General features: G+C 42.0%; 1 protein-coding gene across 3 annotated transcripts in view; it reads left to right on the forward strand.

Annotated features, from left to right (window-relative positions):
* The window catches only part of CAMK1D (calcium/calmodulin dependent protein kinase ID), a 223,190-nt gene that overhangs the window by 163,896 nt on the left and 45,313 nt on the right, over positions 1–13,981 (forward strand). For all 3 annotated transcript variants that reach the window (XM_054287530.1, XM_054287531.1, XM_054287532.1), the window contains exon 4: positions 12,357–12,495. In XM_054287530.1, the coding sequence (XP_054143505.1) occupies positions 12,357–12,495 (139 nt within the window). The remainder of the gene's footprint in view (positions 1–12,356; positions 12,496–13,981) is intronic.

Raw genomic sequence — 13,981 nt, forward strand, 5'->3', positions numbered from 1 at the left:
TATCAAGAATTAGGACCAGATGCTTTTTTTGCTTTTTTTGCTTTTTTTGCTTTTTTTGCTTTTTTTTTCCTTAAGAAACGGCCTCTTTTGTACATCATAAATCTTCCCTCAAGGCCGTGAGAGAATATCTGTGCTGCCCACCCTTCAGCCAAAGCACAATAAATCAGCAGGTCCTGCTGGTCCCTGCTGTGCCTTATCTGTGCAAGGGCTCAGCTTGGAAAGGAGCTGCTGTTACTGGGAGAGGGCAGCTGGCCATCTGCAGATAAACACGGAGCTTTAGGAGCCTGGGCTGTTCCTGGCCCCTCTGAAAGGCACAAACAGCATCATGAACCCACTCACAGGGTTTGTGCATGGAGGGAGCTGGGAAGGAGTGGGTGATGTGAAAATTTTGGTTCATACATAGGTGAGAGCCCCAGGTGGGACACATCCAGCAGAGCTCAGCAGTTGTGGGTTACAGTGGGGTTGGAGCACTGGGATTTAGACCAGCGTGTTTGCCATGAACTGCTTTTGACAGGTTTGGTTTAGCTCTGTGTGTGGCTCATCCTCACTCACCATGGCCTGTGCCTGCTGTCCCCCTTTAGAGGGGACTGGGAAGGAGATTAATTAATTTATGCACAATCCTTAGGTTTACAAATGCACTACTGTTGCAGAAAGAGTTATTTGTCTTGGTGCAGGGAAGGCTCGAGACCCTCAATGTGAGTGTTCAGCAACCTCTGTTTATTGAAGAGAGCATCAGACACCTATACAGCAAGTAATAAGCTCATGAATATTCTGTAATTTACACTGTCCATTGGCCACACCACAACATCAGCTCTTCCCTAATCCTTAGGGGTTACATCTCTCTTTTCTCATGTCTCTTTCACTATTTGTTATCATACTACAGCTAAGCCTAAAGACACGCTATCTTGCAAGTGCAAGACTTGGAATTAGCCACGGCCTTGTACTTTTCCCATTCCTAGCTACTCTCTCAACACAATACCTATTTCTCCTGTTCTTTCAATGACATTACAAAGTGCCCTCTTGAAACTGAATTTACTGGCTAAATATATTGCATTGCCTTTAACAGTCATGTAAGTTTTATTTAGCTGAGATTGCATCCAAGCTGTAAGAAATTAGATTGATGTGTCTCCACACCACTCAAAATTGCAGAAATTCACTCTTTGCTGTGGAAAACAAGAATATCTTGATTGAATAGCAGTGAGATAAACTCAAAAGATGAAGCAGAGTGATTAAATGATGTTGAGAAGCGAGCAATTGGAAACTGTGTCTTCTGTTTAGGTTATATTTGATTCAGTTCTGAAATACAGGTACCTAGTACTGGTCAATATCCTGTCCAGGAACAGCTCATTCATTATTGATGCATAGGTAAGGGAAGGTACTTAACAGGATAATTTAACATTCCAAATGGAGAGCTGGAATGAGCATCACTCAGTTCCTAGTTAACTCCTCTCAATGGGTACCTTCTCAGGTGGCTGTTGAATATAACTTTTTCAGAGAGAAACTTCAGATAGAAGCAAATAGAATGAGTCTACCAAGATTTAGAGTGAAGTTTCTCTAATACAGCTAAAGAGTCTGCAGGCAGTGTTGAAAGGATTCCAGTGACAGAACATCCAAAATTATCACTGGAGAAAAACCTCAGTGTAATTAGTCAGTGTGTGTAATTAACTGCTGGACAAAGCAGACAAGGGATTAGTGGTATCTTCCAAGTCAGGCCTGTCTACACTGCTAAATGATAGTCTTTTGTCCAGCCAGGAGCAATGGATCAGAGGCAAAAATTGTACTGTCTTTGTTTTGTCTGGGGTCAGATTAGATTATCATAAAGGCTTTAAAATTTTTGAATATGTCATATTTAATTTTAAGTGAATGAATCAAAAGACTCTCTTAATGTAGGTATGCACATTCAGACCAGAGCTGAGTGAATAATTCAATAATTTATTTGATGAGTGCAAACATAAGAACATGAGTGCAGTTTTATTGGGTCATACCCAAGATTCATCTGTTCCAGGATGGCTCTTCAGATGACAAAGGCTTTTGTCTTCAATCCACCACCTGCTAATTCCATTAGGTCTCCCATTTCTTATCTGTGGTGTGAAATAATTCTTTATATTTCCCTTATCCATGCTCCACCCTTCTCATGAGTGGTTTAGTGGTGGACTTGGCAATGCTGAGTTAATGGTCAGACTTGGTGATCTTAGAGGTTTTTTCCAGCCTAAATAATTCCATGTTTCTGTGGATCTGTGATTCTGTAGAGTGTTCTCTGTGCCATCTCTTTTCTTTCTAAAACACATTCTCTCTGCTCACAGAGAGGCTCTCTGGTCTTGCTTGCTTTTTTCTCTATACTTCCCCAAGTTTCATTATAGTTTTGGCCAAAACATCTTTCCATAAAGATCATCAAGGTGGGGTTTGTCCAAATGAGCACAGAAATGGACATTTCTGCTCCTCACACCCTAGACCTGCTCCCTCCCCTGTGTTGGCTGGAGGAGAGGAGTGTGGTAGCACCCACACTGGTCTTCATTCTCTACACTTGCAAGATTTGGTGTGATGAACTTTGTCAGAAGTATTCAAAGTGGGAGTGTTCCATGAATGTTTAGGAGGACAAATTATTTTCTGGTCTGCACTCATTTTTCTCCTAAACCTCCTGTTTGATTTTTCATGGCCACAGAGTATTTCAGGAAATTGTCCTTGATAACTCCAACACATATTTCAACTCCAATGTGTATTTCCTGATACTTATAAAATTGTGTATTCTAAAACAATGCATATAGAATAAAATAGGGTTTTCCTCGCACTTGAATTACTTGTACATTTCTTAAGAAATACTTCATTATAAGCAGTTAGAATTATGAATTTTCTTTATCAATTCTCTGCAACTTTCTTGGCACTCAAAAGTTGGAGAGCATAATAATGACATTTTAAATGTATATATAGTTGTTGCAAAAGTTTGATAAAACAAGATACCTATGTAACTTAGAGTTAAGTTGGTCTGTTTGGTTTTCATATTTAGCTCACAATTTATTGTTTCTACAAACTGCTTGGAAAGTTGATATTTGCAAATATATCTTGACCAGTTGGGTTGGCAGCATTTCTCCTTTTTTTTTTTTTGGTTAAAAATAAATTTTCCAGGGTTGTATTTCTCTAGGACAAAGGGATGATTCAATGCTGTACATCCTACAGATAAGCTGAAAAAAAGTAGAATTTCTGTGAGATACAGGAGATATAAGGATCTTCAAAGCTCTTTCTTCACTGAGACAGGTATTAGTCAATACTATCTTTACATTGGCTGTTTCTCTTGTGACATCTGCCTGCAAACTTACTTGTGAGAAAGTAAGTGGAAAACAAGTCAGTCTCAGAAAAAGGAATATTCACACCACTCCAAATTTTTATTAAATTATTTCACTGAAAATCTGGGCTGTTTAAGCTCCAGCGGAGAGTGACTTTATTGCACCTTCCTGTGCTCCTTTCTGTTATTTAGTACAATTCTCAGTGCTGCATTCACCTTATATTTCAAAATTGTTTACTATGTATTGTGTAATTTACAGTATCCATTTTCAGTTGCATCAGTTTTAATTATTTTTAAGTCTGTTCTTCCTAGTTAATGTTGGCAGGACATGCAGGTTGGTTTCCATTGGAAAACAAGTGAAAAGGAAAATAAACCAAACCTATTAGTGCTGAAACATGACCTAGTTTTAAATTGTTGTCAGGTGAGGAGTCTCCTCCAGATTTAAACTGTCCACTTATTTTATGGAGAGATGGAGGAATAAGACAGCAATTAGGAAATTCATTGTTCCAACCTTCAGATACTGGAAAATGTATTTTTGAGCAGTGGTTTGTCTACAGAGCTGGACTTCTCTGTTCCTTAGAAGCAAAGTGAAAAAGATTGAGGCAACAAGATCATATATATATAAATATAAATATATATAAATATATATATATATGTACATATACATATATATATACATGCACACACACACAACGAGCAAGAGTGAGCTGATTTACTGACATCCCTCAGAAGGAAATGAGTAAACCAGTGATCAATTCCTTCTTTGAAAACTATGCTTTTGAGATGTTTTATGCATACTGTGTATTTTAACAACATTTTAAAAAATGCTATTTTTTTCACTGGTGAATTGTTTGCAGGGATATGGTGATAACAAACTGGTGCAGATAAAAGTCACCACTTCTGTGCTGCAGCTTTGCCTTTCCATTTAATGCAGAACCATGAAGATAAACAGGCTGAAGTGCCAACTTTTGTCATAGAATCATGGAATAGTTTGGGTTGGAAGGGACCTCAAAGGCCACCCAGCCCAACCCTCTGCACTGAGCAGGGACAGCTTCAGCTGCACCAGGCTGCTCAGAGCCCTGCCCAACGTGACCTTTGGTGTTCCCAGGGATGGGACATCCACCACCAGCCTGTGCCAGTGTTTCACCACCTCCACGGGTCCTGTTTCAAATGGCCAGGAGCCCACCTGAGTGTGATCGGCTTGCTAATCCCAGGATGATTGCTTGATTCCTGTGGAGGTGCCAGTCAAACTGTCAGAGCTCAGAAGAGTGGAAGAAAGGATGTGCCCATCTTCTGCACATCATGGTGTTTGCAGACCTCAGAGGAGTGCTGGAAATGTGCAGTTTTGCTGTGGTTATTTCTTAGGATTTGAGTGCATGGTGGTGTTTTCAGTGGAAACACTGGTTCCTCTCCTGTGGCAGTACTGAGGGAGTGTTGCTGTCACTGGCAGGGGGCAAGTGGGCTGCTGGCATTTAAAGGGCTCTCATAAGCTGTCACTCAGAACACTGTAATCACAAAAGACTTAAAAACCTGATGTCCTTTGTCATTTGCTTGCCTTTGGTTCAGTCACACCTTTTACAGCTGATAGGACCAGGGGAAATTTTGAATATAATGTGTAATCTTTGAATATGGAATAAAATTTTGAATAAAACAAGAGAGCATTGACCTTGAAGAATCATGGAGTCAAAAGATCTCTGCAGTAGGGATTCTGTGAAGGAAAGTGCTGTCTCCAAAGATTTTACCTGCCAAACTGTGTTACATCCCTGAGCAGAGCTTTCCAGTCTTGCCCCAGTGGAAACAGAGCTCTGTTCTCCAAGGCACAACCTCACTACAGCTGCTCAGCAAATGTCACATGAAACTTTTAATGCAGGAGGAAAATTAGTTAGTTTGCTCAGTTGGATTCAGAAAAATGGCCACAGCATTTTTGCCCAGTTGTTTCCCAAAACAAACCCTCTGGGTGGGGAGCAGCCCTTTGGAGCAGCCATCATCACAGGGCTGAAAAACCAGAATAAATACTGTGGCAATGTTGCTTTGCATTTTCTCTACACAACCTGGAAGGAGGCTGTAATGAGGTGGGATCTCTTCTGCCAGGAAATTCTTGACAGGACAAGACAAAATGGCTTCATGTAGCACCAGGGAAGGTTTGGGTTGGATATGTGGAAAATGTGCTTTGCTCAAAGATTGGCAAGCACCGGAACAGGCTGTCCTGTGAAATGGTGGAGTTGCCATCCCAGAAAGTGTTCAAAAAGGGAGTTGCTGTAGCCCTTCAGGATATATTTTAGTGAGTATGGTGTTGTTTGGTCAAAGGCTGATGTTCTTGAAGGTCTTTTCCAGCCTGAATGATTCTGTCATTGAATAGCACTATCAAAGGAGAGGGTGCTAGCATCTATCCATCCCTCCCTGCCGTATGCACACACCTGCATTCTAGCAAAATAAGCCAAAACTAATCCTATCCAGGTGGCCTTGGAGCATATATTTATGTTGCCAGCAGATTTTAAGCTGGATGATTTAAAAATACAATAATGAGGGAAAAGCGAGGAAAGTCCTTGCCTTTTTCAAGCTGTATATTTTATGATAGTGCTGCAAATGAGAAAGCCAGAGCAGTTTTCTGACATATTTACTGAATAAAGCAAATCTCTGTAGGCCATACAGTAATTCTGTAGCAATATCTGTCCCTGCCTGATTAACACTCTAGATTATTGGTACAAGGAGAATTTTCAGCACGTACTTCTATTTGCAAGAGGTCAGACTAAAGAATCATAATGTTCCTTTCTGGGTCTAAAATCTATTAATCTGTTTACTCATTTTCCTTTTATGTGTTGCTTCATTTGAACAATGACACAAAGGTGGCCAATTTCTCTTTCCTTTCAAACACCACGTTGGCCAGGTTTGCTTTCTGGTTCTCATGCATTTTTCACAATGCAGAGGAAGTTTAAAGCCAAACAGAAAAGCCCTCCATTAAAAACAAAATACATTTTAAGAACTGAATTATTTGTCTTAATAAGACTTCCTTCATTAGAGAAATGTAATACTCAAAGGCAGAACTTCTCAGGAATAGCCCCTTCAGTCTTTCTTATCTCCACTCACACTTCAGCTTCATGCTGAGTTCTGTGCTCTTTCTGATTTATATTGTAGGAAACTGTGAATGTGTAACTTCTGATAGATGAGCTGCTCACAATTAAAGGTAATGCTCATATTTGACTTACTTTTCATACTGTCCTGGGAGGCCTCCTGCTCCAATTTCTGAAACCAATCCTCTTTATTTGTTTAGCATCCCTAATGTGCAAGTTTAAACAGCATCAGTGAATCCCTAGGGATGTGTCTGCCCTTGCAGGGTGGTTCTTCTAACCCAGGATGATCTTTGGTGACTTCTCCAGTGGAGAATGGATCATGACTTGAACTGCATGGAAGCATCAGGTGGACTGAACACCCTTCTGGAGGGAAAAGAAGCTCTGAATAACTTTGCATGGATTCTTCATGTAAATCCACCACTGATGAGTTCATCAATAAGACTCCTGATAAAAAGCAATTAAACTGTCAAGCAGTAAATTATCCAGAGCAATTCCAGCCTGTACTACAAAAGAGGAAGAAAAGCATCAGTGTTTTGCTAAATGCAAAGAAGTCAAAGTGATATTTCAAAGGGTGTTATTTTTCAAGATCCTAAAACAAGCGGAAAGGTTCCTAAACTTGGTAACAGTGGGGGATGCAGGGGTGAAGAATTGAGAGGATTTAACTGTACATACAGCCAGTCTCACCAAGAGAAAGAAAGGGTAACATGGATACTTTAAAATGTAACTTATTTTTAATTCCAGTGTTTATTTGTTCTTTTACTCATGTATTTATTCACCTGAAGGCTAACATATGTGGGGATGTCCCCCACCAGCAGCCCTGCTGAGGTCTGGCAGGTACCTGGTACTGTGACCTGCAGTGTGAGGGTGCAGATTTCACTCTGCTGGCAAAAACACCAGAAATTCAGAGAGATGGGCTCTTGTTTTCTGTTTATGAGTTTGGGAGCCTTAAATTACAAGGGAATTTTGTTTGGTTCTCATTTTTCATCAAAGTACTGCTTTGAAACATTTCACCTTCTGCTTTCCTGATGGTGCTGCAGAGGAATGGAATGGAAAAAGTTTGATAATTCCCTTTACCTGCAGCATGGGCTGTTTTCTTTTCTGCCAGTTTGGTTCTTTTCTGATGAACTGATGGTAAAATGGGTTAGTGTAAAGGGAAGGTGTAATAGTAATGTGTTTAAATGTAATAGTAATGTGTTTAAATAGTAATGTGTTTGAAAAAAGTTTGGATGTGGCAGTCAGTGCCATGGTTTAGTTGAGGTATTGGGGCATGGGTTGGACTCAATGATTTTGAAAGTCTCTTCCAACCTAGTCATTCTGTGAATTCTGTGAGTTCTGTAATGCTGAAATATTTCCTTGTCTCTCACAAGTTACATCTGTAAATTAGAAATTGCACAAATATGGAAACTGTAGTGTCAAGGACTGACACCAATCCTTGAACAGAGCCTGAGTATTTATTAGGTCACTGTTAGAGTGACCTCTCCTTTGCCTCTAATGAGCATTGCAAGGTCTTTCAGGGTCGTTTTTTACTGTCTGAGCAGGGAGTTCAGCCAACAGTGTACACACTGAGAGCCCAATTAACAAGGTGGCTCATCCATGTACAAAACCATTGATATTTTCAAAGTTTTTTGAAACCTGTCCTAAACTGAGCCATTCAGTGTGGCAGCTTGTGCTGGGAGTTTAGATCTGCATTTAAACATCAAACTGGGAAGAAGCAAACCCCCCCAAATCCAGTCAGGAAAATAAAAGATTATATTTATAACTGTAGGAATTTATTGCAAACTCCATCACCAGCCTAGGTCCTCTGAAAGATTTGTATCATCTGCGTGATCAATACATGAAGTCTCCTTAATGAAACACTAGATCTGGAATCTTTTATCTCAGGAAACCCAGAAAACAGAGTGCAATCTGTGTTTCCCCAGTGGAAGTGCTGATAATGTCTCTTTTATTATATGGTCAAGTTGGGTTTTATTGTCACTCCTCAAACTGGGTATTAATGGAATTATATCCTGACCTGTACCAGCAACAGTGTGGCTAACAGGACCAGGGCAGTGACTGCCCTCCTCCCCTCAAATCCTATTTCTTTTCACCTTGAATGTTTGTTTTGGCCTTTTTCATGTGGCTAGTCAGTAATATGTACTTAAGGCATGTGGCCTCAGGAAAAAGATGTAGTAGGAGTTAAAGTAGTCATATTTATGGCTGTGTTTGATTGTGCTTTTTTCATTTGAAACTAAGTTATTCTTCTGGTCATTGCTTTGAAATAGTTTCCTGTTGCTGGAGGCAGGCAAGGCATATTCTGGGGTGTCCATGTGCCATGGGGACTGTTTGCTCAGCCCCTTCTCCAGGTGCGGGGCTTTTCCCAAGCTGCTTGGAGAACCAGGGAAAAGCCACAGCTCAGTGGCTGAGCCAGGACCAAGGGCTGGAGCCACATGTTCCATCCAGGCAGCCCCAGCAGGCACATCCATACAGAAGAGGCATTTGTGGCTGCTTTGCTGAGTTTTGCCCAGCTCTGAGTCCCTGGGCAGGGCTGAAGCTGCCCTGGATCACAGTGTGACACCTGAGCTGCTCCAGAGTCAAATGCTTTTCAAGTACCTGAACTTGGCTGGTTGTCCTTTGACTTTTTCTTTGCTGGGAACCAAGATTGAAATCATCATGGGGAAAAGGTTCCTTTTGCTGTTGTTTGTGTGTCCAGCTCTGTGAGTCAGTGCCAGCTGCAAGACAGGAGCAGGCCTCTAATTTCCACTAATAAGAAATCCCTCCTACCCTCTCTTTCTGGACAGAAAATTCTGTCTTAAATTCCCTTAAAACAAAGACCTAATTCTGCTCTTACTGCCTGCAGTTTCAATTCTGCCTCAAAATTGCCATAGAGAGGGCAAAGCTGGATGGTGCCATTAAAAAGAAAATAACTACTCCACAGTATTAAAGACTGGAACAAACTGCAGGAACACTTTATGAGTGCCCAGGTCTGCTCAGAAGAGATGCCAAGTCCCATCTCAGCAGGGCAGGGGGGGTTGGATCAATACCAACAAACAGGCCACATCTCCACTGTGATTTTAGAGCTCAGATGCTCTCCCACAGCTGCCTTTGCTGGTTTGCTCCTGTCACATCCCTGACTTGTGTCAGTCCTTGGGTCCTGTGCAGGGAGCAGCATTCCCAATGACATTATGGTTGGGTTAGCCCTGTCTTGGAGGAGAAAAGCCATGAAAACATAAGGTCCACGTGGAAAGGCCTTGGGTGCTGAGTTGAAGAGCATCCCAGGGAGGTGGAGCTCAGCCAGGAATCTTGCCAACATCAGGGAGACTCAAAAGTGCAAATTGTAATGCACCATAACACAGAGTCACCACACTAATAAATAGGAGCATGAAACCCTTGGCTCTCTGCATGGACCTGGGATGCTGTCAGCATTCTCAACAAGCAAGGGCCTGCAAATGTGAGGCCTGCTCCTCCTGATTGCTTGGGTTAAGCTCTGGTTTGCAGTGCATCATTTAAGAGGTTGTAAATATTTTCCGTGTGTTGAAATAAAATTATAAGCAGATTGAGCCCGGGTACAGTGGATCCACTGGACTAAATCAGACTAAGAAAAGCCTTCAATTAAAGAATGAGGCTTAAGGGGGGCAGGGAGTGAGCTGGGATGGAGGGAGATTCTGTCAATTTAGTGAAAAATATTTTGTGGAAATATACTCTCTGCAGAAACCAAAGGAGAGTTTCCTCATGCAGGAAAGCACGTGATGTAAATTGGTATCTACTAAAGCAGTCATTGCTTGAGTGTAACAAAAGTAATTGTATGAACCTGCAAAACAGCACACACTGCATTTTCATGGGGAAATATGCTGTATTCTGGGATATTAATTACTGTGTGGGCTCAATTTTCAGTGCAATCAATCCACAGGAAACAAAGGGACTGCAAGGGAAATATAAAAAGACAGTCAGCTAATAGGAGCCATATTCAATAAAATTGTATCTGCCTTCAGTGAACAGTGAGAGTGAGGTGAGTCTGTTCTCCCTTGGCAGGGCACAGGATGGGCTGGGCCAAGAGGGGCTTGGAGCAACACTCTGTGTATTTGCACATATGTATGTATAAATATGTATATGTGAGAAATACAACCCCTGTTTTGAGAAACTAGGAAAGAATTAGTGATTTAATTCAGGCTGCTGGTGGACTTCAGACCCTGGGTGAACTTCACCTTTTCTGCAGCTTCAGTATAGTGCCAGTATGTCAGTAAGTTGTTTGTTCTGTTTGCCTAGCACTTAATAGAAGGATTATCTGGTTTCTTTCTTTCAAGGTTTCCAGGGTTGCTTTTCATTTTCAAAGCTGAATATGTTCATTTTTAGTGGTAGCATTCTCTCCCATTCAGGCTCCAAACTTCCCTAGGAAGTGACTTCATGTTATTATTCCAGCAGATTATTGCCTGGAGTGGCTGAATTACCTAGTGTTTGTGTAATGGCAAGCTCTCAGTCCATATGCATTTAATGACTGTAATCATTTGTTATTTTCCCTTTATTAGGTTTGTTTTTAAAGAAAGTTTTACTGTGCTATTTATGATATGCTAAGTGGTGCAACTTGCTGAAGAAACATTTTGCATACATTTTATTTTTTAATAGGTTTTGCTTGCTAAAATGGAAATCTTTTATTTACCCTAGTAGGGCAGTTTTTTGCTGACAGTTTTATTATTTCAATTACTCAAACATTTCTTTCCTCTTTTGTTTCCTCCGATACTCCTCCAGGGAGTTTTAATGTGCCATTCTTTATTTAAAATTGGGTTCAGAATGTGTTATTTCTAGCAAGGCAGGGGAAAAGTGCAGTACAGCAGACATTAAATAGTGGGATGTCAAGGTTTTATTTTCTTTCCTCTCTGAGTTGTGGGATCCTTTCCTCATTTGTGTCATCTGGTGATGAATTGCACTGATAATCTGTGTTCCTCATCAATAACTGTCTCCTACCAGTGCCAGGCAGAGGCTGTGCTCTGCCTAAAGAGCTTGTGGCTGCAGATAAATGGGTATGCATGTGTGAGTAAAGGAGGGGACCTCTGAGAGCATTTAAAATTGTCAGAGGTGCAGGCTACTTTAATAAAATAATGTTCTATAGGTAGTGGCAGCAACTCCTGAATGCATTTCACTCGCTAGTGGGGAAAGAATGGGAGCATTCCTCCAGGGTAACCCCAAGCCTTGATCAGTGGAGTGAAAAATGAACCCCAAGGGATCATAAAAGGGGGGAGCTTTACAGCCTGAGCAGGCCAGCACCAGCAGAGGGAACTGCCTATGCAAAGTTCTCTGGGGTGGGACAGCAGGGAAAGCAGGGTCTGCTCCCCTGGCTCTTGCTGGGGTGTGTCTGTGATTCCTTCTGCAAGTGCTAGAGAGTCTTTGACCACTCCCTGATGTGTGATGCGTTTTCCATTATAGCCTGGCCAGTCCTTGGAGAAAATCAAACTCAATTCATAGAACCATAGAATAAGCTGAGTTGGAAGGGGACCCATCAGGACCACTGAGTCCAGCTGGCCCCGCACAGAACATCCTAATCACACTCTGTGCCTGAGAGCATTGTCTGAATGACTTTGAACTCTGTCAGGCTCAGGGCTGTGACCACTTCCCTGGGGATCCTGTTCTACTCTATGGATGAAGAACCTTTTTCTGATATGCAACTTAAACCTCTCCTGACTCAGCTTCAGGCCATTCCCTCGTGTCCTGACACTGGGCACCAGAGAAGTGACCAGTGCCTGTCCCTGCACTGCCCCTCATGAAGATGTGGAAGAGCACAATGAAGTCTCCCCTTCGGGCTGACCACACCAAGTGACCTCAGCCCCTACACATAAAACTTCCCTTCCAGAAGTTTTCCCCATCCTCGTGGCCCTCCTTGGGATGGTGGGGGAGCCCCAGAGCCACAGGCAGATCTCTCTGCCTGCCTGTGTCGAGTGCATGGCCTTGACCATCTTTTAATGATGCTTCTGCATCATTACAAAGGGCATTACAAAGCACATCCTCACTCTTGTGCTTCCCGTTGTGTTTTCCAGAGTGTCTGGGGGAGAGCTCTTTGACCGCATTGTGGAGAAGGGCTTCTACACGGAGAAGGACGCCAGCACGCTGATCCGGCAGGTCCTGGACGCTGTCTACTACCTGCACCGCATGGGCATCGTGCACAGGGACCTCAAGGTACAGCCACAGCACCTCTCTGGCCCCTGGGCAGTGTCAGTGAAGGCTGTGCAGTTGTGTGAGCCTAACAAACACATGAAGTTTGTTCATTGTGAAGAGCAAACAATGAAGGCTGTGTAATTGTGTGTGCCCCGGGACTTGCTGTTCCAGTAAGGCTGTACCACAGGAGAGATGCTTCAAAGCCTCCTGGAAACCTCCCTCCCCTGAGGGGGAGACCCCTAAAAAGTTCTGTGCCAGTATGGAGAGACTGTTGGGAAGGATGAAAGTTTGACAAGAAAGTCTCACAGATGTGTGTGCTTAGCAGAAAGATTTTTAAATGTAGAGTCTGATGAAGGAAGAGAGATGGAAGCAAGTTTTGATATAGAAGAAAAGAATTGCTGAGCCAGTCATACTAGATAACCAATGCGGCAAAGGGTATGTTAGTTAGAAGGGGTTTTTATGACTTTGAACAAAGGATAAAGCCACCCCAAAGATGTTTTTACCAAACAGAAAGATAGCAAAGGCAAACAAGTCAGCAAAGTTGCAAGTAGAAAAAGGTCTCAGAATTTTCCACTGCAAGAAAACTGAAAAACAACTTTTAGCTTAAACTATAATGCACTAACTTTTAGTGATTGGAGAACAGTCACATGAATAGGGTAATTACAGTAGTTATGACAGGCTATAGATAATAGCTAAGGTACAGATTGGTTCTACTGTATGAAGATGCTCAGCAAAGGATATAATTCATTGTAACCAAAACCAAAGGGTCTCCAGGCCTGCCTGCAGCTGGAACTGACAGCTGTAGGCACAGGCTCTGTCACCCATGACCCTGGACTGCTGTAACATCTTGGATGGAATAAACTGCATTTTGGAGAGCCCCTGGAGTCCCACATCCCTCATTTCAGCTCTTACAAAGAGACGAACGGGACTTTTGTGTTTTTCGGTCTTCAGGCTGCTGTTTATTTTTCTCTTATCAGAAGTTCAGCACGCCATCTACATATCAGATGTAGCGTACAAAGAAAAGGCACCAGAAGTCACAAGACACACAGGTTCAAGGTCTTTTAAATCTATTTTGTCCAATTAACTATTAAAACCTATTTTATTTCTACCTTTCTACCAATAACTAATTATTTGTCTGTTCCCGCAACATCTGAATTTTGGTTCTTTCTCACCAAACACTCTGTGCCACCAATGCTGCAGAAAATGGAGTAGATTAAGAACAAGAAGGAGATCAGACAATGCCCAAAAATCCTCCATCTTGTCTTCTATCTACCTCCATACTAAAACCCCAAAACTCTTGAGTTTTTCACCCTGTGATAAACTACACTACTATTTCACACACTCATAGATTCCAATTCATCTCAAAATCTTGGAAGCTTTCTTCATGGATGAAGGTTAAAAGCATAGCTCTCCTGGGGACCAGGACTTCTCAGGACAGGCAGAGAAATATTCCCTGTGCCCTGGGTTCCAATGCCCATGGAATTGGTTTTAATGAGGACTCTGCAGT

Source organism: Melozone crissalis, unplaced genomic scaffold, assembly GCF_028551555.1.
Source record: "Melozone crissalis strain CALT ecotype California unplaced genomic scaffold, PUWL_Pcris_2 ptg000059l_1, whole genome shotgun sequence".
In the NCBI taxonomy this organism is placed as follows: domain Eukaryota; kingdom Metazoa; phylum Chordata; class Aves; order Passeriformes; family Passerellidae; genus Melozone; species Melozone crissalis.